The sequence below is a fragment of the Scyliorhinus torazame genome, chromosome 10 (genome assembly GCF_047496885.1).
Source record: "Scyliorhinus torazame isolate Kashiwa2021f chromosome 10, sScyTor2.1, whole genome shotgun sequence".
In the NCBI taxonomy this organism is placed as follows: Eukaryota; Metazoa; Chordata; class Chondrichthyes; order Carcharhiniformes; family Scyliorhinidae; genus Scyliorhinus; species Scyliorhinus torazame.
The window spans coordinates 207,811,092-207,838,384 of NC_092716.1; the positions used below are offsets into that span (position 1 = coordinate 207,811,092).

The 27,293-nt window shown below is 49.4% G+C and overlaps 1 protein-coding gene across 4 annotated transcripts in view; it reads left to right on the forward strand.

Moving 5' to 3' along the window:
- Positions 1–27,293, forward strand: part of lsp1a (lymphocyte specific protein 1 a) — a 531,727-nt gene that overhangs the window by 455,198 nt on the left and 49,236 nt on the right. For all 4 annotated transcript variants that reach the window (XM_072466314.1, XM_072466316.1, XM_072466317.1 and 1 more), the window contains 4 exons: positions 6,967–7,010; positions 8,681–8,762; positions 16,875–17,006; positions 21,420–21,518. In XM_072466314.1, coding sequence (XP_072322415.1) covers positions 6,967–7,010; positions 8,681–8,762; positions 16,875–17,006; positions 21,420–21,518 — 357 coding nt within the window. The remainder of the gene's footprint in view (positions 1–6,966; positions 7,011–8,680; positions 8,763–16,874; positions 17,007–21,419; positions 21,519–27,293) is intronic.

Sequence of the window (27,293 nt, forward strand, 5' to 3'; positions counted from 1 at the left end):
GCAGAGGGGCGATGTGCCGCAGGCAGAGGAGGGCGGAGTGGAGGAGCAGCAGGAAGAGGCCCAGTCCTCCCCAGATGAGGGGGATGGGGGCAATGGTCAGGGCAGACGGGGTAGACACAGACGGGTGGCTGTCCACCGTTGCCGGCTGGCCCAGCGGGCACGGGACAGACTGATAGCCGCCCGCTTCACTGACTAGATGGGCGTGGGAATCGTGTAGTATGGCCACAGACCACACACCATGACAACAGCCGACCACCCACACCCCCCACCCATCCACCCACCCAGCACCCTCACCCCCCTCCCCAACCCCACACACCCCACCCGCATGCACACCACCCCCCCACTCCCAATTGCCGATCCACCGGCGGCACAACGGGCCGGGCTCACCCAGTTGCGGGTGGACGCGTGTCTATCGCAGGCCATGGAGAATGATGACAACCCGCCTCCGATGAGCTCCTGGCTCTAAATCGTTGGACTATGTCTGACCCATGGCCACAGTACCACCATCCACCCGGACCATCCCTGCATGCGGCTGTGACACTGCAGCGCACGGTCCCGTCCTCTGCCCGGGGGATGTTGATGGCGGCCCAGGGGGAAGGGGGCAGACTCACCTGGGGCTGAGGTAAGACCACCCCTCACACACACACTTGCGCTCAACGTACATGACACCCCCGCACACTTTGGACAGAGCACAAAGGCAGCTTCGGTAGGTGTAACATTGACTTTAATAACCAAAGGAGTTCATGCATGTGCCCTAGCGCCTAAAACTCATCTGTGCCCTGCACCCGTGCCAACTTACTCAGTGTCTAATTGTTTAGCCTTACGGGCCCTTTGACTACTTCTACGTGGTTCCCCAGGCGGTACAGCAGAACTGGAGGTGGACTCCTGTGATTCCTGCCTTCTGACACTGGATCCCTTTGGCGGCCGTTTCCTGGGGCGTCCTGGCCTAGATGGGCCAGGCTGCGGCCCGGGCGACTGGGATGGCGAGCTGCCAGCCTGTCCTGCCCGTTGCCCACCCGATGCACCTGGGACGGAAGGGGGGGATTCCGAGGTGTCGCGGTGTACCGGGACCTCCCCTACAGAGGGAGCCGGGACGGACCACACCACCTCCTCCTCCCTCGGGGTGCCCGATGGCCCCCAGGCCTCTACATGGGTGGGGGATGCGAACGGACTGGCCATCCGACGCACCCCCGACATCTGGCGCTGCCAGTCCTGGAGCCCCGTGCTGGTATCGACAGGGGTCTGCAGGTTTGCAGCCATGGAGCCCAGGGGGTTGTCGAACCCTGTCTGCGACAGTGCGACGCCAGCTCGCACATGGCCACTGGCGCCGATGCCCTCAGCGATGGCCTGCTGAGACTGTGCCATGGCCTGCAGAGACTGGGCCATGGCCTGCTGAGACTGGGCCATGGCCTGCTGAGACTGGGCTATGGCATTGAGCGCCTCTGCCATCTGGCGCTGGCACTGGCTCATGGCCTCCTGTGAGAGGGCAGCCATTTCCTGGGCCACAGACGCCGCCTGCACGGAAGGCCCCAGGCCTCGCAAACCGTTCCCCATGTCTGACACCGTCGCACCCATTGCCTCCACCGCGGACGCCACCCGTGCGGTGTCAGCCTGGGTGGCACGCATGACCGGGACCACTCCCAGCTCCTGGACGCGGGTGGACTCCTCCACCTGCGACCGCAGCCGCCGCAAGCCACCCGTCACCCTCTTCGCTCGTCTCCGTGTCGGTGGTTGCATCGGATCTATGTGTGGGTGTGGTAACTGCAGGAACCCGGGATCCATCTGGGCGGCAGATGTTCGCTTGGCCTGGGCTGCCCTCCGACCGCCCGGTCCCTCTGCTGCTCCTACCTCCACCTGCTGTACCGGGACGGCTGTGTTGTGCGCACCAGTGAGTGTACCAGACGCCTCATCACTAAAGTGCCCAACCGTGGTGAGTGTTTCTGCGATGGTGGACGGTGTTGGTGACAGCAGTGGCGTTGTGTCGTGCTCTTCGTCCCACTCTGAGTCCATGGCACTTTGGGGTGGGGGTTCGTCTCCACCCATCCACTCTGAGTCACTGTCCGGTATTTCGTCTTCCCGGGTAGGGGTGTCCTGGGTAGTGCTGTCCCGGGTAGTGCTGTCCCGGGTAGTGGTGTCCCGGGTAGTGGTGTCCCGGGTAGTGGTGTCCCGGGTAGTGGTGTCCCGGGTAGGGGTGTCCCGGGTAGGGGTGTCCTGGGTAGTGGTGTCCTGGGTAGTGGTGTCCTGGCTCGGATGTGACGGGGGCCTGTGGCTGCCCCACTCATCGCTGGGTGGTCGCTCCCGCACGTGACGGGGGTGTCGTCTCCCTGTTGCTCCAGGTCTCTCCGTCTCCCGTGGTCTCCGAGGGGCATCCTGCGGGCGTCGCATGCTGGAGGGTTCGGGTCTCTCCGTCTCCCGTGGTCTCCGAGGGGCATCCTGCGGGCGTCGCATGCTGGAGGGTTCGGGTCTCTCCGTCTCCCGTGGTCTCCGAGGGGCATCCTGCGGGCGTCGCATGCTGGAGGGTTCGGGTCTCTCCGTCTCCCGTGGTCTCCGAGGGGCATCCTGCGGGCGTCGCATGCTGGAGGGTTTGGGTCTCTCCGTCTCCCGTGGTCTCCGAGGGGCATCCTGCGGGCGTCGCATGCTGGAGGGTTCGGGTCTCTCCGTCTCCCGTGGTCTCCGAGGGGCATCCTGCGGGCGTCGCATGCTGGAGGGTTCGGGTCTCTCCGTCTCCCGTGGTCTCCGAGGGGCATCCTGCGGGCGTCGCATGCTGGAGGGTTCGGGTCTCTCCGTCTCCCGTGGTCTCCGAGGGGCATCCTGCGGGCGTCGCATGCTGGAGGGTTCGGGTCTCTCCGTCTCCCGTGGTCTCCGAGGGGCATCCTGCGGGCGTCGCATGCTGGAGGGTTCGGGTCTCTCCGTCTCCCGTGGTCTCCAAGGGGCATCCTGCGGGCGTCGCATGCTGGAGGGTGCGGGTCTCTCCGTCTCCCGTGGTCTCCGAGGGGCATCCTGCGGGCGGTCTGCATCTGCGGGGATGGGTGCCTGGACGTTTGGTCCTACGATACACAATGAAGCATGCATGGTTAGACATCAGGCAGTGATCAGGTGATACGGGAGAGGGGGATATAGGGGAGGGGGGATATGGGGGCGGGCTGTTGGTGGCTCACTTGCTCGTGGGGCCCCGACCTCTGCATCAGCAACCTCCCGGTCCTCAGGTCCGCCAGCCAGTTCCAGGGCCCTTTCCTCGTGTACGGTCAGTGGCCTCTCATCAGCGGGCCCTCCTCCAGTCCTCACATGCTCCCTATTGTTGTGTGCGCGCTTCTCCTGGGGGGGAGGTGGTGGCAGGGGTAAAAGGCAACAGTGTTAGGCAGGTATATGAATGCACGCCATCGGTTGCGCGTGCATTGCAGAGGTTAAGGTTAGGGCTGGATTCACTTGGGGATATGGGGGATATGGGGGAGGGGGGATATGGGGAGGGGGGGATATGGGGAATATGGGGGATATGGGGGAGGGGGGAATATGGGGGATATGGGGGAGGGGGGGATATGGGGGATATGGGGGAGGGGGCGATATGGGGGAGGGGGGATATGGGGGATATGGGGGAGGGGGGATATGGGGGAGGGGGGGATATGGGGGAGGGGGGATATGGGGGAGGGGGGGATATGGGGGAGGGGGGGGATTTGGGGGAGAGGGGATATGGGGGATATGGGGGACGCTCACCCTGCCTGCTCTGACGAGGTCGTTCACCTTCTTGTGGCACTGGGTGCCTGTCCGTGGTGTTAGGGCCACAGCGGTGACGGCCTCTGCCACCTCCCTCCACAGACGCCGGCTGTGGCGTGGGGCAACTCTGCGGCCGTGCCCGGGATACAGGGCGTCCCTCCTCTGCTCCACCGCATCCAGGAGCGCCTCCACATCGCGTGACTCGAACCTCGGGGCTGAGCGACGGCCAGCCATCAAGTCGGGTGTTGCGGTCGGCTGTTCCGGTCTGGTGGGGGGGAGCTGCGCGGCCTTATGAGCCGTCACGCCGTGCAGCGCGTATGACCACTGCGCAAGCGCGGATCCCGTTACGTCGCTGCTAGCCCATTTCGGGCCGCAGACTATCGGCCCATTTTTATGACGTGACGCAAGTGGGATTTGCGCCGTTTTGTGCGCCGATCGGCGGAGTTTCCGCCGATAACGGAGAATTTCGCCCCACGTCCCCGCCGGTTGCCGAATTCTCCACCACCGGATATTCGATGGGGGCGGGAATCGCGCCGCGCCGATTGGCGGGCCCCCCTCCGCAATTCTCCGGCCCGGATGGGCCGAAGTCCCGCCGCTAAAATGCCTGTCCCGCCGGCGTAGATTAAACCATCTACCTTATCGGCGGGACAAGGCGGCGCGGGCGGGCTCCGGGGTCCTGGGGGGGGGGGGCGCAGGGCGATCTGGCCCCGGGGGGTGCCCCCACGGTGGCCTGGCCCGCGATCGGGGCCCACCGATCCGCGGGCGAGCCTGTGCCGTGGGGGCACTCTTTTCCTTCCACCTTCCCCACGGTCTCCACCATGGCGGAGGTGGAAGAGACTTCCTCCACTGCGCATGCGCGGGAATGCCGTCAGCGGCTGCTGACGCTCCCGCGCATGCGCCGCCCGGAGATGTCATTTCCGCGCCAGCTGGCGGGGCACCAAAGGTCTTTTCCGCCCGCTGGCGGGGCGGAAATTCGTCCGGCGCGGGCCTAGCCCCTTAAGGTTGGGGCTCGGCCCCCAAAGATGCGGAGCATTCCGCACCTTTGGGGCGGCGCGATGCCCGACTGATTTGCACCGTTTTGGGAGCCAGTCGGCGGACATCGCGCCGTTTCCGGAGAATTTCACCCCTGAGCCTCACCTCTTGGATTCTGCCAGTCTCCTGCCTGATTCCAGTAGGAGGCGCTAACTGGCTGACACCGTGGAGCAAGATTTTGGGTGGTTGGAGGCTACATACAAGGTCCCAGAGGGGCAATCTTGGTCAGTCACTAACTGGTTAGTTGGGATTTTTAATAATAATAATCTTTATTAGTCTCACAAGTAGGCTTACATCATTAACACTGCAAAGAAGTTACTGTGAAAATCTCCACGTCGCCACACTCCCACACATCGCCTGTTTGGGAACACTGAGGGAGAATTCAGAATGTCCAATTCACCTAACAAGTACGTCTTTCGGGACTTGTGGGAGGAAACCGGAGCACCCGGATGAACACTGGGAGAACGTGCAGACTCTGCACAGACAGTGACCCAAGCTGGGAATCAAACCTGGGTCCCTGGCACTGTGAAGCAACAGTGCTAACCACTGTGCTACCGTGCCAGTGTGATTTGGGGAGGGAGAGGAAAGGCCACGGTTTCCTTGTGGAGCCTAAAGGACCATTCCTGCTTTTGATGGCCCATAAAGAAATAAAAGATACTGAAATCAACCTACATTTCGGGAGTACTTGTCCCCAAATCACTTTGCCACCAGGTTGACTTTCATAGAATTTACAGTGCAGAAGGAGGCCATTCGGCCCATCGAGTCTGCACCGGCTCTTGGAAAGAGCACCCTACCCAAGGTCAACACCTCCACCCTATCCCCATAACCCAGTAACCACACCCAAACTAAGGGCAATTTTGGACACTAAGGGCAATTTATCATGGCCAATCCACCTAACCTGCACATCTTTGGACTGTGGGAGGAAACCGGAGCACCCGGAGGAAACCCACGCACACACGGGGAGGATGTGCACACTCTGCACAGACAGTGACCCAAGCCGGGATTGAACCTGGGACCCTGGAGCTGTGAAGCAATTGTGCTATCCACAATGCTATCGTGCTGCCCTTGGTAGAGAAGATCAATCTGCATATTCAAAAATTGACCAATTTGCCTTCTGGGTACATCCTTATCTGTCTAAATGAGCAGATTAAAACTGCAACCTGCAGTTTCGGACATTTTATTATTGTGGCCCTTTTAAATATCCATCATGAACACATGGAATAATATACAGTTTTCCACTCACTCTAAGAACTCCATAAAGACAGAGTGCTAAAAGAATGAACTCATCATTTCAAAGTGTTTCAAAGATCAAGCCATTAAAATGACTTAGTTAAAACTTTCTTTTTGTTTTAAAATTACTTTAAAATTACTCAATTAAAGAGGTAAATATTTCCAGCTGGGCTCAGCAGAAGTACGGTCAGTCGCGTGGGATTCTGGGTAGAGGTTAGTGATCCTGACACTGGGAGGGGGCTGACTGGATTAGTATCCATAAAGGCACCGATTACTAAAGCGCCCCTCACTAACCACTGGTTTTGAAAATTCAACTCCCTGATACTGGTTGGACTAGTAATTCCAATAAATAGAGTTTGCCCTTCATCTGATGATGTCATTACCACCAGATGAGCCTTTAATCCAAATATGCCACACTAAAAAGACAAGAATTAATTGTACATTTGACAGAAACAGACTGGGGGATTTCTTCTTTAAAAATGATTGTCTGTGTTTATTTTTGATTGCAAGATGTGCTTTCCATTTGGACATGTCAACAACTAGTATGCCCAAAAATGCATCCTCATGGACACCCTTGAATACTGAGATGTAAATCCTGTCTGGGTAATTTGACTTTATTGAAGAATTTTAATCGGAGTTTGTCACTCGATTTCACTTCCTCTTTCCCTTCTGCCTTGTTTAGCGACACAAGGCTGACTTAAGCTAGAGAAATATACAAGGTAACAGCAAATGAAAACCATAATCTGTTTCCCAAGCTGAATAGCATTTGATGAAATCAAAGTTGGCAAGAAAACTTGTGCTGCTATTTAACAATGAGCCGAAACTCTGTTGTGTTTCTGATTTAAACAATGATTTCTGATTTAGACAATGATTTTTAAGTTCAACACTGATTTCAGATTTAAACAATGAGCTGAAACTTTGCTGGTTCTGATTTAAACAATGATTTCTGCCTTAAACGATGAGCTGAAACTCCACTATATTTCTGATTTTCAGATCAGTGAAAGGACAGAATCGTTGAACCGTTCACTGAAGAAGAGGTGAGAACATTTACTGCAGCAACGTTCTTCCTCAAAGCATCTCCCTTATCCACACTCAAATTTACCCTTTCAACCTCCCCGTCTCTTGGTTTCTCCGTTTATACCTCACTGCCCCTCCCTCCTCAAATGTTCCACCCGATCTGCTACATCTCCCTGAGGCCGGTGAACACCTCCACCAAACTCCCAGATCAAATTATGCTGATGCTTGGTTGACTTTCCACTCAATTTCAACTCTCTCACTCCACTGACCAACATCCTTCAGCACCTCAGATAACACTCTGCTTCAGTGTCTTGATTTCATTTCATCATTGTTTCTTGACCCTGAGACTTTAGCTTTGAACTCATTCATACTGTCTGCTTCCTGTCTCACCGAAAGCTCTGCTGTCCCGATGTAATCATGAATCTTTTGGCTCCGTTGTTTATGGATTTTAGATGGTGCTCTGCACCCTGAGCCCATCTCCCTTAAAACCTCTTTTTTTTATCTTTCTCTCGAGCTTCCAATCTCAATCTTGGCCCCCTCCAATGACCCCCTGAGGCATTTATCCTTGCCTCCATGAGAACAGTAACTGTAACTAGCACATCCTCCTCTCTCTCTTTGACATTCCCATTCAGTGATTACACTGGGGCATCATCTCCTCTCTCTCCTGTTCATCTGGTTCTGCAGTGATTTCTGCTGACCATGTAAAAATGACCACATTTGCCTTCAGGATATCTATTCACCCGTGAACATCACAACCTAATTGTTGTTGATGTTTTTAGTTATTTTGACAGAAGCATGCCATGTTTGTGTATGGGGAAACCTTGCGTGCATCAAAGCCATACTTGCCAGTTTCTGTTCCTTCCAAGTCACCACAGTGGTTGTGTTGTCCTCATCAGCATATCGCATGATGGGCCTCTCCCTCTATTCTTCTGGAATCTCCTCCTCATTTAACCGTCTCATTGTATTTGAGCACTCTTGTCTCTCCTGAAAATTCTTCATTGTTTACAGCTCCAGGACGACACAGGCTTTTCACGACCACATCCTCCCTCAGCCTCTGCAGCAAGTCGCTCTTCATCATGAGTAATCTGAATCACTATCTCAATGTTCCTTGCACTCTTTACTCTCAATTCATTTCTCTCCTGACCTCCGTACATCTCTACATCCAGAGAAACTCTTCGCCTTTGTTCACAATTATGATAACAATCTGTCCATGCCTTCTATATTCTGTGACCTTGATCTTTTGATAAGACCACCTTGAGCCACATTCTTGATTCCTTCACAATCATCACCACGGCAAATGGGATTTTAGCCATCAAAGCCCTGTGCTCCATAATTCTCTCTCCAAACTTTTGCATCTCTTAGCCACCATTTTTAAGACTCTCCTTCTTATCCTACCTTTATGCCAAAGCTTTTAGCCACACGTCCTATTTTCCCTCTGGTTTGTTATTCACGTTTTGTCACACCTGTTGAGGCAACTTGTGATATTTTTCTGCATTAAAGGTATTATATGAATAAATACAAGTTCTTATTCTTGTTGCATACATGTATTTTAATGCTTCTGAATATGATAGCCATATAACGCCAAAAGGTTGACAGTTGGAAAGAATGCATGAACATGATAGTGTGACTTTACAAAATAGTATTGTTGAAAGTATAATTTTAGTTAACAATTCATTTGTTAAAATTACAGTAACAGTGTTAAGAAGAGCCAGCCCATAACTAACATATCAAAGATTGATGAACGATTGGAGCAGTATACCAGTGCCATTGAGGTAATCTGACTTTTACTCACTGCACAGTAACAGGGATACATTGATTTTTACCCACAGACAATCTCTTAAAATGGAGTTGTTACAAGAATCCTAGATGTGTGTGGAACCTGCATTCCTTTATTGTTTTATCTTTTTGTGAAGTTACTTATCGCAGGTTGGAAAGGTACATGATAATCACCTGATAGTCCACCCATCTAGTCTTTGTTACTGTATGGCCAGGTCCTAGGATTTGGAGGTTACTGTCCCTTAAAACTCTAATCCCTCCCAATGGAAAAGTTCTTGGTTTGCACAATGGCAGCACGGTAGCACAAGTGGATAGCACTGTGGCTTCACAGCGCCAGGTCCCCAGGTTCGATTCCCCGCTGGGTCACTGTCTGTGCGGAGTCTGCACGTTCTCCCCGTGTCTGCATGTGTTTCCTCCGGGTGCTCCGGTTTCCTCCCGCAGTCCAAAGACGTACAGGTTAGGTGGATTAGCCATGATAAATTGCCCTTAGTGACCATAAAGGTTAGGAGGGGTTATTGGGTTACGGGGATAGGGTGGAAGTGAGGGCTTAAGTGGTTGGTGCAGACTCGATGTGCCGAATGGCTTCCTCGCTGTTTAGCACAGGGCTAAATCGCTGGCTTTGAAAGCAGACCAAGGCAGGCCAGCAGCACGGTTCAATTCCCGTAACAGCCTCCCCGAAAGGGTGCCGGAATGTGGCGACTAGGGGCTTTTCACAGTAACTTCATTTGAAGCCTACTTGTGACAATAAGCGATTTTCATTTCATTTCATTTCTGCACTCTATGTTCTATGTTCTAATGTGCCTCCACATAGTGACTGTGAAGTCACCACTTTGGATCTCATGCCAAAGTACACTGAAGCGCGTGGTGTGATTTGCTATTTATTTATCAATATAAGAGAATTCATCAGTAAAGGAGCACTGCTGAATTATTGGCTGGAATTCTCCGGCTGTTCGCTGGTGGCGGGATTTTCTGAATCCGCCGACAGTTCACCCCCACCCATGGGTTTCCCGGCGACGGATGGCTTCAATGGAAATTCCCAATAGCAGCAACGGAGGGGGGGGGTGGGGGGTGGCAGAGAATCCCTCCGCTAGCTATCTGTGCTCCACCTTCTGCCGGCAAGAAACACGAGGCTCGGAGGCCGAAGGATCCCGCCCCCTGTTTACAAAGAGCTGATTTTATTTGTAGCAGGTGCCCATTACTATTGCCACTTTTTTCAGGCCAGAAGTCTTTAAATTTTCAGATAAGTTAATGGCCGGGATTCTCCGCCGGTATGATTCTCCGTTATGCCGGCGGCGCCTGGGGGTTTCCCGACAGCGTGGGGCTGCCTCACAATGGGAAACCCCATTGACCGGCTGGCGTAATGGAGAATCCCGCCGGCCGGTTGGGGCAGAAATGTGGCGGGGCGGGGCGGAGAATCCCGCCCAATGTTCTTAGACTTGCTGGCAAAAAAAATGTGCGTTAATAACATAATCAGGGGCGAACTTCTCCGGTATCGGCGCGATGTCCGCCGACTGGCGCCCAAAACGGCGCAAATCAGTCGGGCATCGCGCCGCCCCAAAGATGCGGAATACTCCGCATCTTGGGGGGCTGAGCCCCAACCTTAAGGGGCTAGGCCCGCACCGGACGAATTTCCGCCCCGCCAGCTGGCGGAAAAGGCCTTTGGTGCCCCGCCAGCTGGCGCGGAAATGACATCTCTGGGCGACGAATGCACGGGAGCGTTAGCGGCCGCTGACGGCATTCCCGCGCATGCGCAGTGGAGGGAGTCTCTTCCGCCTCACGAAAGGGAAAGAGTGCCCCCACGGCACAGGCCCGCCCACGGATCGGTGGGCCCCGATCGCGGGCCAGGCCACTGTGGGGGCACCCCCCGGGGCCAGATCGCCCCGCGCCCCCCCAGGACCCTGGAGCCCGCCCGCGCCGCCTAATCCCGCCGGTAAGGTAGGTGGTTTAATTTATGCCGGCGGACAGGCATTTTAGCGGCGGGACTTCGGCCCATCCGGGCCGGAGAATCGCGGGGGGGGGCGCCCGCCAACCGGCGCGGCGCGATTCCCGCCCCCGCCGAATATCCAGTGTCGGAGAATTCGGCACCCGGCGGGGGCGGGATTCACGCCAGCCCCCGGTGATTCTCCGACCCGGCGGGGGGTCGGAGAATCTCACCCCAGATGTTTGAGAGGATCTGAGCCTGATTGTGTAAAAGAGTGGAAACTGCCATCACAGAAGTCTCCTCTCTTCTAGCAGAGCATACTTTATATGAAATGAACTTGGGCTGGTCTTCATCTATTTCTGTTAAATGTGGGTTACATTTTGAGAACTGCTCCTAATTTTACACTAACCAAGTTAGCTGATGTTGCAGGCAACTTTTCCCTCTGTCCAAACATTCGATACCTATACCTAATCTGGAAATGTTTGGTGTTGCTCATGAAATGGAAAGTGTTTCATTGAACGAGCTTAAAAATGATTTTCTTCGTACAAGCAAATCTTGACCAAATTAGAGACATTGGATTTAAGGCGAGTGATCGTCCGGCCATGCTGTGCCAGAAAAGTATCTCGCCGCAGCGCAGCGTGGCCGTTGAAAACTGGGAGACCCCGCTCCCGGGATCTACCCGGCTCGCAACCCATCGCAAGATTCAATGCAATCTCGCGAGACATTGTAAGGGGATTGGGCAGGATCACCTTTTAGTAAATCTGCATATTAGAGCGAGGCAGTAAGCCGAGGTACCTGAGGCTTTGAGATTTAATGCCTTCGCCTTGGGGACCTCGGGCAAGCGTCGATTGGTACTGATCTCCACAAACGGGGACCAGACAGAACGGCACTCGTGGGGATCAGAGACCCCCAGCAACATGTCCTTTGGGCAGGGTGGCATGGCATTGCTGGCGCCACCTGGGTACTCTGGCAGTGCCACCTGCCAGGGTACCAGGTTGGCACTGTCAATGTGTCAAGCTGGCATTTTTTGTGTGTGTGCGATCGGCCCAAGGTTGCCCGCATGGGTTTGGGGGGGTGCTCCCCGACCCTCCCCATCCCATGTTGCGTTCAGGCTGGGAGGGAGGTCGGGGATTCTTTTTGGTGCCTCGGAGATCGGGACACCAATTAAAAATGGCGGCCCGATCTCTCACTATAAAGGGAAGTTCCTGCGAGCAGAGCTCCCCATTGTAAAAAAACAGGGTTATGTTTGGCCTTGGCCTCGCATTCCCCGCTTAGGCCCCTTATTCAAAGCAAGTCACATTGAATAACTATGTGTTTCCCAGCATTCACAATCACGGCTAATCGCCCTCGCTAGGGAACTTTGTTCCCTTTTGGGAAGATCGCGCCCATGGACTCGACTTGAAATGCTGTGGCTTCAGCACCTAAAATGCATCCATTGCTAATAATTGTAAATCAACTGATGCATTAATTCCGTTTTCTCACAGTTAGATTCAATGGGCTGGATTCTCCGTTTGGGAGATTGTGTCCTCTTCCTGGAGCAGAATCACTTCTGGTTCGCGTTGGCACTGGAGGCAGTGCCCAGAAGCGATTCACTCTCTCCACCATGCAAATTTATGCATGATGGGAATCGCAAGCGATTCCACAGCGAACCATGCTGCAGGACTACCATTTTGAGCAGGCAGCCCGATGGCGAGGTCTGACAGCCAGCCCCACTCTACCTCCCCCCACCGCTGACTAATAGGGGCTTCTTTCCCCCCCTCCATCCCACCACAGGCATTGTTGGGTCACCCACCCCCCATTGTACACACTCATGAGGGTGACCTGTGTCCCCCCACCAGAGACCCTCCCCCCATATCAAAGAACCCCCATATCAGAGAAACTCCCCCATATCAGAGAACCTCCCCCATATCAGAGAACCTCCCCCATATCAGAGAACGTCCCCCATATCAGAGAACCTCCCCCATATCAGAGAACCTCCCCCATATCAGAGAACCTCCCGCATATCAGAGAACCTCCCGCATATCAGAGAACCTCCCCATATCAGAGAACCTCCCCCATATCAGAGAACCTCCCCCATATCAGAGAACCTCCCCCATATCAGAGAACCTCCCCCATATCAGAGAACCTCCCCCATATCAGAGAACCTCCCGCATATCAGAGAACCTCCCCATATCAGAGAACCTACCCCATATCAGAGAACCTCCCCCATATCAGAGAACCTCCCCATATCAGAGAACCTCCCCATATCAGAGAACCTCCCCCATATCAGAGAACCTCCCCATATCAGAGAACCTACCCCATATCAGAGAACCACCCCCATGTCAGGGAACCCCCCCATATCAGGGAACCCCCCCATATCAGGGAACCCCCCCCATATCAGGGAACCCCCCCATATCAGGGACCCCCCCATATCAGAGAACCCCCCATATCAGAGAACCCCCCATATCAGGGAACCCCCCCATATCAGAGAACCCCCCCATATCAGAGAACCCCCCCATATCAGAGAACCCCCCCATATCAGAGAACCCCCCCCCATATCAGAGAACCCCCCCATATCAGAGAACCCCCCCATATCAGAGAACCCCCCATATCAGAGACCCCCCATATCAGAGACCCCCCCATATCAGAGAAACCCCTCCATATCAGAGAATCCCCCCCATATCAGAGAACCCCCCCATATCAGAGAACCCCCCCATATCAGAGAACTCCCCCATATCAGAGAACCCCTCCTATTAGAGAAGCCCCCCCCCCGAGAACACGCCCATCAGAGAACACTCCATCAGAGAAACCTCTTACATCAGAGAATCCCAAAGCAGACGACCCCTGCTGTGAAACTCAGCACAATGTTACTAAACACATAGCTAATATTGACAGCTCCTGACCGCATCAAAAGCGGTTAGTGCTTTCTGCTGAGAAAAAGAGGAATTGAAAGCACTCAACTCCTCAATGTTTAGAAACATTGCAGTTAGTTTCATAGCAAGCTACTTGAGATACATTCAAGCATGAAGGGAAATGAAAACAAACAATCCAGGCATTGGCTGCCTGGAAGCTGTCAATTACAGCCAACTAAAAGCCATTTCTCTGAAGTAAATAGAAGCCTTGCAGATCTAAAGATCTGAGGGAATTTAAAGCCTTGTGATGTGGTTTTTGCTTTCTATGAAGTTCCAGCTGCAACTTTCTAGACATATGTCTGAGGCAGCAGGTGTAAAGGACAGGTGAATGAAAAAACAGTGATTTTTTTTTCACTTTCTGCCTGGACTGGCTCTTTAGCTTCCAGGTAGGGGTAACTGAGGGGTACTCAATTATGGAGGGGTCTCTTATTGCTGGGGGGGTTCCTTTGTTATGGGGGGCTCTCTGATATGGGGGTCTTCTTTATGGGTGGATTCTCTGTAATGGCAGAGCTCTGATATGGGAGATTCTCCGATATGGGGGATTCTCCGATATAGGGGATTCTCTGATATGGGGGGGTTCTCTGAAATGGGGGAGTCTCTGATATGCAGGGGTCTCTGATATGCAGGGGTCTCTGATATGCAGGGGTCTCTGATATGAGGGGTCTCTGGTGGGGGGTCTCTGATATGGGGGGCTCTGATGGGAGGTCTGATAGGGGGAATCTGATCGGGGGGGTAATCTGATGGGGGGGTGTTTGATAAGTTGTGTTGATGGGGGACTGAGGGGTGGAGCAGGAAAGATTTGCATTTTAGGAGGGGGGAACACGAGTTCTCCAGTGGACCTTCAGGACACCTACCTTAAATATGTATCCCTTTGGCTCACCATGAGGTCCACCATGTCAGGTCCTCATTAACAAATACTTATACTGATCCCGCCTGCGTAAATCCCGGCTTGGAGAGTTGAAGAGTCATGGAGGCATGGAGAGTCCGGTATCTAGACCGTTAATCGGCTACAAATGTGTCATTTTGACATATTTACATACTCCCACTGGCTTGGGACGCGAACCTCGATGCCGCCAGCGTGGGACCAGATATCACAAGGGCACCGATCGTGGGATTCTGCGCTGCATCGGGAACTCTGCTACCAGCGATAAGCAGCAGAGAATTCAGCCTAATATCTTGCCCCAGCTTACACTCTAGCTTTTAAGGATTTGTATCTCTCCCGATATTATTGCGATTTCCTCCCTCTGTTAACTAAATGTGTTATTAATTGACCCTGATTTGAATTCAGCCCTGTCATTGGCCTTGTGCCAAAACACTCCCCCAACCCCTCAAACCCTCACACTGCTGTGATACCAATACCATTGATTATTGTAAGCAGCTAAATATTGGAAATGTATTCATGGAAAATAAGATTCAAAGATGTGCAGGTTAGGTGGATTGGCCATGCTAAATTGCCCCTACTGTCCAACAATGTGGAAGTTAACTGGGGTTACGGGGATAGTGCAGGGGCATGGGCAAGGTAGGGTGCTCTTTCTGAGGGTCAGTGCAGACTTGATGGGCCGAATGACCTCCTTCTGCATTGTATGGATTCTATGGATGTGATTAGAAAAGGGCAGAAGGCGGAAGCAGCGGAGGAGTTTGCGAAGGCAGAAGGACTGTGGCAGAACTGAGAAATTGAGAAATGGCCATGTGCCGATGTAACCTCATGACTGTATTTTCTTCTTTTTTGTTTCACCGCGTGCGGGTGTATGGGCTAAAGGAGCAAATGTTGTACATATTTGGACAAGGGAAGGGATGGGACTTTCACTCGAAATGAGGACTCTTTGGGGTGTAGGTGGATATGCGGGGTTTGTGTGCTAAAAGGGGACGTCTGGGCTTTCCTAGGGCCGGGCAAGTAGGAAAGGGACCAGGGCGGGGGCCTCCACGCTGGCTGGTTTAAGCCGGCCAGTGAACGGGAGTGAGGTGGGGGGAGGGGCTGCGACCATCGGAGCCTGGCAGAACAGGGTCCGAGTGGTCTAGCCGGAGTGGAAAGTTCGGGGAAGGAACCGAGGTTGAGGGGAGGAGTTTTACAAGAGGCAGTGGACGGGAGGTACGGTACTCTTTCAGAGGTTGGAGGGCATTGAGTGTAGGGGGAGAGGGGGAGTGGACTCTATAGGTCAATGGTGACCATGGGTGGTCTCGGACTCCCTTTTTCTTTTTCTCCTTTGTTTTTTTGTTGCCACCGTGGGAGGGTTTGTTTTATTGGATGCATATATTGACAGGTGGGCCGTTGTTTGGGGTGGTGGGAGGATGGGATCGTTGGTATTGTTAAGGGGATTGATTTTGTATTTGTTACCGTTTACTGTCTGTGGGTGGAGTGTAAATTTTGAAGGGAAATGTGAAAATGGAGAATAAAAACATTTATAAAAAAAAAAAGAAAAGGGCAGATGATAATTTTCAAATCTTTCATGACCTCAACACAACCCAATAGCTTTATAGCTGGTGAATCACCTTTGAAGTGGATTTATTGCTGCAAGGGTTTCCTCCGGGTGCTCCGGTTTCCTCCCACAGTCCAAAGATGTGCAGGTTAGGTGGATTGGCCATGCTAAATTGCCCTTAGTGTCCAAAACGGTTAGCTAGGGTTACTGGGTTACGGGAATAGGGTGGAGGTGTGGGCTTCAGTAGGGTGCTCTTTCCAAGGGCCGATTCAGACTCGATGGGCCGAATGGCCTCCTTCTGCACTGTAAATTCTATAATTCTATGATCCTGTGAACATAGAATGCAAAGTAATTTATTGCATAACTTCCTCATGGAAAATTGAAAGATTGTTTCTGAATTGCTTTCAATTTCCTTTCAAAACCGGAACTTCCAACATTATATATGTTCTCATTTCTCTGCCAAATTTCTTCCCTCTCCTTCGCCTTCGCTGGTGTACATTATAATGATGCCCATCACCTAGTATTTTACCCAAGAGGTCGGAACTTTCTAGCCATTCATGCCGACGGGATCTTCCGGTTCTGCCGATGGCACACCTGCCGCCGTGGCTTTCCCAGCAGCGAGGAGGTCCTTCAATGGGAAACCCCGTTGACAACGGCAGAATCAGAAGATCCTGCTACACGCCAAAGGCCACCATGAAACACGCGGCGGGTTGCTCAGTAAATCTCTTCCATGCCATATGAACCTAGACGTGAGCATCAGTAGAACTGCCTCTCACATTAAGTTGGGGTGGTGTATTCATTCTTTGGAGTTACTTCAGATAATTGCTAATTCCTCTTCATTTAATAGTATTTCACTCTCTCTTACTCTCTTGCACACAGAACACTACAAAGTCACTCAGACATGCATCACTGGACATGCCAAACCTACCAGAAGATGTTGCCACTAAGAAGAGTTTATGGGAGGCAGGTGATGTCGCAGGTAACTCAGTTACCAAAGGGTCACCATTTAAGGTAAGAGACTATTTTTGTCACTTCTGCACCAACTTGGACCATCATCTGCAAGTGCTCACTGATCAACTTAGTTTGGCCAATGTAGTTGGGTGAACTGGAAACCCAACTTCTCCTGTTAGACGCAGCAAGGTCTTCCAGCTTAATTTTGAAAATCCAGGCCTTCGTGACTTCTCATATCCTACATCTTTACTCCGTATCATAGCCAATACGACAAAAGACCTTTATTTCAAAATACCTCCGAGGAGGTTGCTGTGAATGGGACAAGCCAATCTGTTGCTACATAGGGAATAGATTTCAAACAACGACGAGGCAGAGTACAGGAATGAGATAGAGAATCTGGTGAACTGGTGCGGCGACAAAAATCTCTCCCTCAATGTCAACAAAACGAAGGAGATTGGCATCGACTTCAGGAAGCGTAGTGGAGAACATGCCCCTGTCTACATCAATGGGAACGAAGTATAAAGGGGTGAGAGCTTCAAGTTTTTAGGTGTACAGATCACCAACAGCCTGTCCTGGTCCCCCCATGCCGACACTATAGTTAAGAAAGCCCACCAACGACTCTACTTTCTCAGAAGACTAAGGAAATTTGGCATGTCAGCTACAACCCTCACCAACTTCTACAGATGCACCATAGAAAGCATTCTCTCTAGTTGTATCACAGCTTGGTATGGAGCCTGCTCTGCCCAAGACCGCAGGAAACTACAAAAGGTTGTGAATGTAGCCCAGTCCATCACGCAAACCAGCCTCCCATCCATTGACTCTATCTATAATTCCCGCTGCCTCAGAAAGGCAGCCAGCATAAGTAAGGACCCCACACACCCCAGACATACTCTCTTCCACATTCTTCCGATAGGAAAACGATACCAAAGTTTGAGGTCACATACCAACCGACTCAAGAATAGCTTCTTCCTTACTGCCATCAGACTTTTGAATGGACCTACCTCGTATTAAGTTGATCTTTTCTCTACACCTTGCTATAACTGTAACATTATATTCTGCAGTCTCTCCTTCCTTCCCTATGTACAGTATGCATTGTTTGTACAGCCTGCAAGAAACAATACTTTTCACTGTATACTAATACATGTGACAATAATAAATCAAATCAAATCAGTGGAGATCAATATTCAAATTTTAAAAATTAATTTCCTTATTAGAAGAAGGGGGAATTAAATACACTGATTTATTACATCTATTCCCAAGCCAACCAATAACTAATTTTTAGCTCTCTTAAACTTGGGAAGTGGCTCCTTAAAAATATACATACGGTTATTTACCGTAAGTTAGCTCTGTGTGCTATGTGTTGTAGCTCTGCAAGCATTGATTTTCCAAACTTAGGAAAAGTTGAGGGAGTTGAAACCTTCAGCCAAATATTGACTGTGTAGCGCAGACAAAAAGTGGTCCTTCAAGGGGAATCTTGGGATTGTCATTTATTTAATTTGATGCATTATACCAGTGTATTAAGCAATGCGATAAATCGCGTACTTTAAAAAGTGAAATGGTCTTCAGAACTATTTGTGTCAATCATGAAAATACGCTTGAATTGGACCAGGAGTGCCTCCTTGCCCAACATAATTGATCAAATCTGATGAGTAATAACAGAATGGGGTAGCTAGGCAAGCATATGAGGGGGAAATGAATAGGTGGTAATGGTGATTTAGATGAGAAAAAAAGGGAGGAGGCTCGAGTGGAGCATAAACACTGGCTTTTCTATGTAAATGCCTTCCTCGATTTAGTCTCTGGGTTTTGCCTCATGCTGGTTTTGCTAACCTGTTCTATTATTGTGTTCACAAAAGGCATGAGGATATATTTCATTCAGGATAGTGCATTACCCTATTCGACTTCGAGCTCCACTTCCAATGCCATATCCTTTCCATCACAAAGGCCAGATTTTATTGTGAACCATGTCCTGTTTACTCCATCCTTCCGAATCAATATTTGCCCCCCCCTGTTATGACACCCTGGGCTAGTGCGTGGCCATTGCAGCCCCACCTGACCCGAAGTCGCAACACAATTGAAATTAACTTTTTCATTTTAAAAATACCCCAACTCTTCTGTATTTGGCTGCCCAATAACTACAGCTACCAGGTTTGTAAATTTAAGCACAATTAACTTTTATTAATAACAATAACGATAATTAAATAGGCAGCAAATACAACTGTTTAATAATTATCTAATTTCTACCCCCCCCCCTACCCTTAACTCACGCCATCCTCTACACACACACATAAAACTGACAAACACAAAGGGAAAGGAGGGATGTAAAAATAATACCAAAAGGAAAAGGATAAAAGTCTCTGTTTCAGATGGATGTCTTCCAGTTAGATTCTTTCAGTTTAGGTCTCCAGTTGGATGAAGTCTTTGCTTTCAGTCTGTAATGGTTTTCACTGTAGCATCATCTGTGTCCCGATACTTCTCTGCCAACTCAGAAACAGCAGTCGGGAAACGTTTGTGCAAGAGCAACACAGAACCTCTCCTCTCAACATCCAGGAGCTTTCTTCTGAGCTCTCTGAAAACTTCCCACCTGGCAGAACCCAATCACTGCCTCTGGCCGGGCAAACTGGGGTCATTGGCCAATCCATTGGCCACCAGCCAACCAAATAACCAAATCCCTCCACTCTCTTGGGTGCCATAAAGTCTGAGTTCTTCTGTTCAAAATCTAAATTTTCATAGCACAGTGTACTATTTTGCAACTTTTGAGTTCCTCACTTCCCCTGATGGATTTAAATGTATATGTCCTTAAAGACCCAGGGACCAAAAATGATAACGACAAAAATAAAAGAAATGGGAAATAAGGGAATTAACTGGAAGTGCCCTTACACACCTGGGACGGGATTCTCCGACCCCCGCCGGGTCGGAGAATCGCCGGGGGCTGGCGTGAATCCTGCCCCTGCCGGATTCTCCGGCACCGGATATTCGGCGGGGGTGGGAATCGCGCCCTCGATGGGCCGAAGTCCCGCTGCTGGAATGCCTGTCCCGCCGGCGAGAATCAAACCACCTCTCTTACCGGCGGGACAAGGTGGCGCGGGCGGGCTCTGGGATTCTGGGGAGGTGCGGGGCGATCTGGCCCCGGGGGTGCCCCCACGGTGGCCTGGCCCGCGGGCGGGCCTGTGCCGTGGGGGCACTCTTTTCCTTCCGCCTTTGCCATGGTCTCCACTACGGCGGAGGCGGAAGAGACCCCCTCCACTGCGCATGCGTGGGGATGCCATGAGCGGCCGCTGACGCTCCCGCGCATGCACCGCATGGCAAAGTCATTTCCGCGCCAGCTGGTGGGGCACCAAAGGCCTTTCCCGCTAGCTGGCGGGGCGGAAATCAGTCCGGCGCAGGCCCAGCCCCTCAAGGTGAGGGCTCGGCCCCTGAAGATGCGGAGAATTCCGCACATTTGGGGCGGCGTGATGCCGGACTGATTCGCGCCGTTTTTGGCGCCAGTCGGCGGACATCGCGTCAATTGCGGAGAATCCCGCCCCTGATCCTCAAATTTCAAGTTATTTTCCTCCTGTTAAAATTCATTAATGGCTCAGGCCTTTCTGTTACCATAACCTCAGATAGCAATATAAATGAGCACTTCCCCACTCCCCCAACCTCCTACTTGTCTAATATCAGCCTCTTCATATCTTACCGTACCTCTGCCCCATCATTGCTGGTCGTGCCTTGAACGATGGAGATTCCACTCCCTGCAATTCCCACTCTAACTCCTTCTGCCTCTATGTCCCTCTTCTTTCAGACTTCCTCTGAAATATACCTCTTTAACCAAGTTTTGGTCACTCTGCTACATAGAATTCATTTTTCCACATGCCTCTGAGTTATCGGGGGACCTTTCCTCTGCATTGAGCCAATGCAAATTCCTGTCACTCCAAAAATAGAAATGCATTTCCATCAAATTAATATGGGATTTCCTCTTCAAAACCACCTGATTCTCTGTAAACAGCCCATTCGTTCCAAATTGCGACCGTATTAATTTACAAGAGAACAAATGTTCTTGGGATGTACCTTCGGCAGTTTTATCAGTTTTCTGTTTCAGTACATACCCAGTGCATGCTGCTTTTGTCAGGTGGGATTGATCTGTTTGGAAGGCGTCACATTATTCTTTCTGATTCTGACGATTCTGATGAGCTTTTTGCTAGGTTTTAGCAAATGCTTGGCTACAAAACAATGGAAAAGCAAGGCTGGCCTGCAAATAATCTAAGTATGTGTTGTGAATGTATGTTAACCAAAGAGTAATTGACAATTAAAAAATGATTGTTGGAAATGCTGTGCAATTGGCTAATCTAGACTCCTGCTCACTAAGATGTTAAAATGGCCCTTGTGAATCATTTGTTCAGTACTTGGAAAAAAAGACTGTTTCGATAATGAACGTGTTTCATCTTTTTTTTTCTTCCCTCTGCCCACTAATCTCATCTTTTTTTTAAAATCCAGGAGACTGATGGACTGAAAGTGGGTGTTTTTGATCTTATCAATCAGTGGGTGTGCAAGAACCCAGAACCCAGTCCCAAGACCAGCCCCTCCAAACCAACAGTAAGGAAACATATCTATCTACACTCTCTGACTTTCCATTGCAATGGCAAACGTCATTCACAAGATAATGTTTTGGAAGGGGACAATTCCCATTCTGTACTGCACTTTTGTCATGCTTTGAGCTCATTGCGCACAACAAAAATGGATCTTAAATGGGTGGGAACAAATTGCACCGCAGGAATCTTACCTCAAGCAACACAAAATAAATTTGATTTTGTTTCTGTCCTCTCAGAGTGATCATAAATATGACAAAACTGAATGGATTTGTTTATTGTCATAGATAGTGAGGTACAGTGAAAAGTATTTTTCTACGAGCAGCTCAAACAGATCATTTAGTACATGAAGATAAAATAAAATACATAATAGGGCAACACAAGGTCCACAATGTAAATACATAGACACCAGCATCAGGTGAAGCATAAAGGAGTGTAGTATTTTTTTATAAATTTAGAGTACCCAATTATTTTTTCCAATTAAGGGGCAATTTAGCATGGCCAATCCACCTATCCTCCACATCTTTGGGTTGTGGGGGTGAAACCCACGCAGACACGGGGAGAATGTGCAAACTCCACACGGACAGCGACCCAGGGCTGGGATTCAAACTCGGGTCCTCAGCGCCGTAGGCAGCAATGCTAACCACTGCCACCGTGCTGCTCTTAGGAGTGTAGAATTAATTTAAAAGGTAGTGTGAAGGGCTTTCTGCCTTTAATAAGCCTGTATTTTCTAATTGGCATTATTTAAATGCTGTCGCTAGCCTATTTATTTTAAACTAGATAACACAAGCATTAAAATAATGCTGATGTGGGAATCTAGGCTATTAAGCCACAAATGTCCAACAAATTGGTGTACTGTTGGAGTTTTTGGTGTATTAAGAATGGAGGGGATGAATATTGTTTTTAATTAGAAAAGGAATTATAAGCATCCCTGGGTCACTTTCCAGACAGAGCATTGGCAGTGCAATTAGACTCGGATGGCTCCTGCTGGAATGTATTCTTGTGGATGTCGGCTGGCCTCCACAGTCGATGTATGTGTTAACATTCAGAGTCCTGCCTCACACATTAAGCAGGGCCACATGAGTGGAGTGAGCGGTGGCAGAGAATGTCCTGCACTTGTAGAGTCATGCCTCAGCCAGGAATGGCAATTCCAGGGGAAGAGTAGAAAACACGGAGGGCAAAAAATTGAACTTTTGCATCTTTCCAGGCAGTCAGTGAACTAAAAATAAAATCAGTTTTGCCATAATGTGCTACTGAATTAAATAGGCATGATCTTTGTACTGTGCCAAATGTATCAATATATAAGTGTGGTTAGTTTGGACCCAGTTGGGCTATCTGATGACTTAAGACTAACTACAGAACTCTAAGATTATTTTTGACAAATCTTGTGATTTAGTACAACATTTGTTTTCCTAAGTACATCTAAATAGCAGCTAAAGCAACTAAAAAGTCCACAGGGGTTGTCTCAAGGGTCACAATGTAAATGATAGAGATAATGGAGTATGTACTTAAAAGCCAAAAAAACAGATGCCTGTGTAGTATCCGAGTCAAAGGATTATATTATAGAATATATAATGAATGTAAAAACAGAAACCCTTCAAATACAGAACCCAGCTGCATCCATAAAATGGGTTAACAATTTAGATGCAGATGCTCTATCAGATAAATGGTAAGCTGTCTTCTTTTCACATACTTTTATCCAATCCAGTTTGTAGCCATTTTCTTTTCTTTTTAGATGCGATGGAAACTCAAGCGGGTGAGAGGCTGAAATTTTACTGAGCAGTGAATAGATTAATATAAAATACAGCATAATATAAACTACCACCCGGTGCAGTTTTTCCATCAAAAGTATTCCAAGGCCACTTTATAGTTCTGCTGCCTAATTGCTAAGCAAGGTTTCTGACAATCCACAAAAGCTAAACCAAGCATTGAATGGATGTTCTTTTCAATAGGTTAATTGGTTTTGCGCTGATTTCCATCCTGTGTTAGGGTGTTATTATTTATTGATGCTATTAAGGTTTTTGAGTAGAATGTCAATTGCACCGAAGCAAACAAATATAGTTTGTAGTTTGAGCTTGTGTATGGGAGGGTCTTGACACTGAGTTGAAAGGTTTGTAGGTTCAAGCTGCAGACCAAGGCTTGACTTCTCAATTCAGGCTGTCGCTTCTGTATTACAGAGAGAGTGCTGTCTTTCCACAACTGTTGGAGGTGCTAACCAAGGTTCTTCCCATTCAACCAGTATTTCTCCATTAACACATGCTATGAAAAAGCTTAACTAATTGACCATTCACCTCATTACAACTTGCGCGGCGTTACTGGACATTTGATGACAAAGTAGCAGTCAGTGCACCCCTCAAAGAACTTTGAGATCTTTCATTCCTTGGCGAAAGAAGGCAATTCTAAGATTTTCCTCACTATAGTTAAGGTCGTAAATCTTTGAGTAGGCGTTGTTTTTCATTCTGTGCCTATTCGTTCTTTTCCTTCTCTTCCTCAGGCTTTCTCCAAACCTTGGATTTGCGTTGCCTCTCGGTAGCCTCTGGCTCTATTTCTTTCCTTCTGTATCTTCTGTGCCTATTTTTTTTTATCATCCTGTGCCTCGGCTGTCCCAAAAGGTAATTTTCCTGACATCTCTTAACAAGCTGCAAGGCGTGTTGAAAAGTAGCAAGTTTGGCATGTGTGACAAATTTAATAGCAGGGAGCTGGTTACCCTGGAGCTGAGAATGCATTCCTTTCTATTCACTGAGGTTTCTGTGGAATATTTCTAGCAAAAAACTCTGAGGATATACTATCCAACATTTTTGCAGCTCCTTTTTTTCAAGCTTTACGAACAAATTCTTTAGGTGTAAATTCTGTACGGTTTTCTAGGTCCGGGTGCCAAACCTTTGAATAAAATCCCTGGTTGTAGTATGCTGTGATGTTTCACATTGTAATATTTGAGAAGGTAATTAACCAGAGAAGATCACTGTGGTAAAAGAAGCAATGCCTTTTAATGAAAATATCTTCCTTGTAGTATGGACAAGGAGAAAATCTAAACTGTTCTCCCCAGTTTCTTTTCTCTCCTTTTTAAAAAATGCAGCTGTTTGCTGGGGTATAGGTTCAAGGAACCTGGGTACCATCCAGTACCTAAATGCCATTCTTTGGATTGTGTCAATGTGAGATTTTAACCCAGTCAAAACCTATTCACTGGCAGAGTTAAAACTGGGCTCCATTCAGTGAGTGTCTCCTGCACATGGGGAGGAGGTGTCTATAGCCGAGCTTCATACCGTGCTCACCTGGCACCTAAATACGTACAGTTTTCAGCAAGGTGATTGGCGAAGGAGAACGAGATTTCCCCTCACCATCCAGCTCAAGATCCTGTCGATTCAGGCGGGAAAAGCGGTGTGCAGCCCGCTGGCTCTGCTGCCCGCTTTTCCCTCATGGTGACAAAGAGCCCACCCCACCAGCAGCATCAGCGAGGAAGCCCGCTAATGATATTAAAATGTATGGTATTAGTGTTCCTGATCTTTCATGGCTGAAACCTCATTGGGCATGGACAATCAGAACAGGAAATCCCAATGGAGTAAAGGCCGTTTGGGTAACATCCCCTCTCCAATGAAACATATACTGAATCTCCTTTTTGTGTTCAGGGTTCACTAAGTTCCCAGGAACAGTGGGCACAGGTAAATTATTTCTTATCAGATGGGAGAATGTTCTTACATCATTGTCTAAGCAGCACAATTTCAAGTGGTGATGAAATAGAAAAATGGACAATTGACTTTAACTTTAGAAGAATTTGCAATTCCCTGTGATGTAAATTTTTAATGTATAACAAATTGAGTGTTATATATTTTTTTTAAAGTCCAGATGAAGCAACTTTTGATTATTTTTGAGTTCTCCTGAAATATTTGTAAACTTATTTTGGCCATTGTCTTTAAATCATATATTATTCTGTGGCTGGGATGATGGATCAGTACGTGGGTGACCTCCACTGAGACTGTTCCGCAGCATACCATAAAGCGACATGAGAGAACAGCCTGAGGGGATTGCTTTAGTTCCAATAGAGAAACACTGCTCAAACTGCATGTGCCTCCCTATTTCAACGGCACAGCTGAGGCTAGAAGAGCTTTCTGATTATCCTTACCATCTGTTTATAATTATAAATGGGCGATGAGGGACCCTAGATGGCATGTGTAACAGAAGCACTGACTTAACATCAAGTTCCCAACCATTCAATGTTCAAGTGATGTTGAGTTTGCCTTTTTGTGAGTTGAAATATGTATAGTGAATGTGTTGGGCCTTGAGTGGAAACATTAATAAATGTTTCCGTTTTGACGTACTCAGGGAATTCTTAAGGCAGGAAGTTCTCGAACACAAACGTCGAGCTAGAATTTAAATATAAAAGCCCGTGATTCTCCATTCCGGAGTCTTAAGTGCTCCTGCCTGCGGAGAATCGGGACTGGTCCCCGCCTGGTGCTCCTTGAAAATATTTTTTAGAAAATCGGGTTTTCTGTGTCATTCAATGGCATGCTTGGATCTGCGCTGCAGCTGAGAGGATTGGGACCTAATCTCTATACCAGGTCCCGCACCTCTGAGATCGAAGCATCATTTTTAAAATATATGTAGAGTATCCAATTCTTTTTTTCCAATTAAGGGGCAGTTCAGCGTGGCCAATTCACCTACACTGCACATCTTTTGGTGTTGTGGGGGTGAGACCCACGCCGACACGGGGAGAATGTGCAAACTCCACACGCACAGTGATGCGGAACCGGGATCGAAGCCGGGTCCTCAGCACCGTGGGGCAGCAGTGCTAACCATTGTGCCACTGTGCTGCCCCGGCGCACCATTTTTAAAGGGTGTTCTGATTTCCATTAGTTGCTGCCAGCCGCACCCCTCAGAGCCCCGCTGCAGCCCCCCTAGGGTCCCCATTCATTACCCTCATCACCCTCCCACCCATTCCCCCACCATACCCTACCTTCAGGCCTCACCCCTTGGCAGTGCCAATCTGGCACTTTGCAGTCTGAGGTTGGCAGATGGTAAGTACCATCCCAATAATAGCTGTCAGGGTGCCGAAGAGGTCCTTCTTGGGATATAGGGGTCAGGATGGCTTGTGCTGGGCTGGTATGATTCAGGCCGGGAGTCTTCCTATGGGGCTCCTTTTGTTGCACTCCCCATCTGCAACCTTTCAAACCATTAAACAGTCACTCAGCATGTAAAAGTTAAAGATTTCCCATAATAAAGTGAAATTGTTCTCATCTGCACCCCTAAACCCTTTAGCAGTAAGTCAGTATGTAAGAAATAAAGTTTCTCATAACAAAGTGAAAGTGATCCCATCTGTACCCCGAAAGCCTTCAAAATTTCGTCAGTGTGCCAAGTTTAAAGATCTGTCAGATGAAGGTAAAGTTATGGCTTTGAAATGGCAGAGACCTTTGAAGTGGTTTTTACACAGTCAACTTCATTGCATTTTGAAGTATTGAAAGCAGTGTGTATAGTTAGGAGGCTAAATGCTTTGAATTGGATTGTTTACATTGAAATTCACACTCTATTGCCTGCTAAAAGCATTGTGAATGACGGCAGAGGTCCTTATCTACCTCCCCCAGGCTTTAGTTTACTGAAACATAGAGGAGAGAAATAAAGCAGAACCTGACCAGCCATCGCTAGAGGCGCTGTGAGGATGCAGCGGACAATGCTGATGTCCTTTAGTAGGCAAGAGGAAATAGTTCAAGTAGCTTTTGTGGGACGGTGTTCTGGCGTCAGCTTTCCTGCCCAACTTTCCTTAATTGGCTATCTTGGATATACCAGGAAA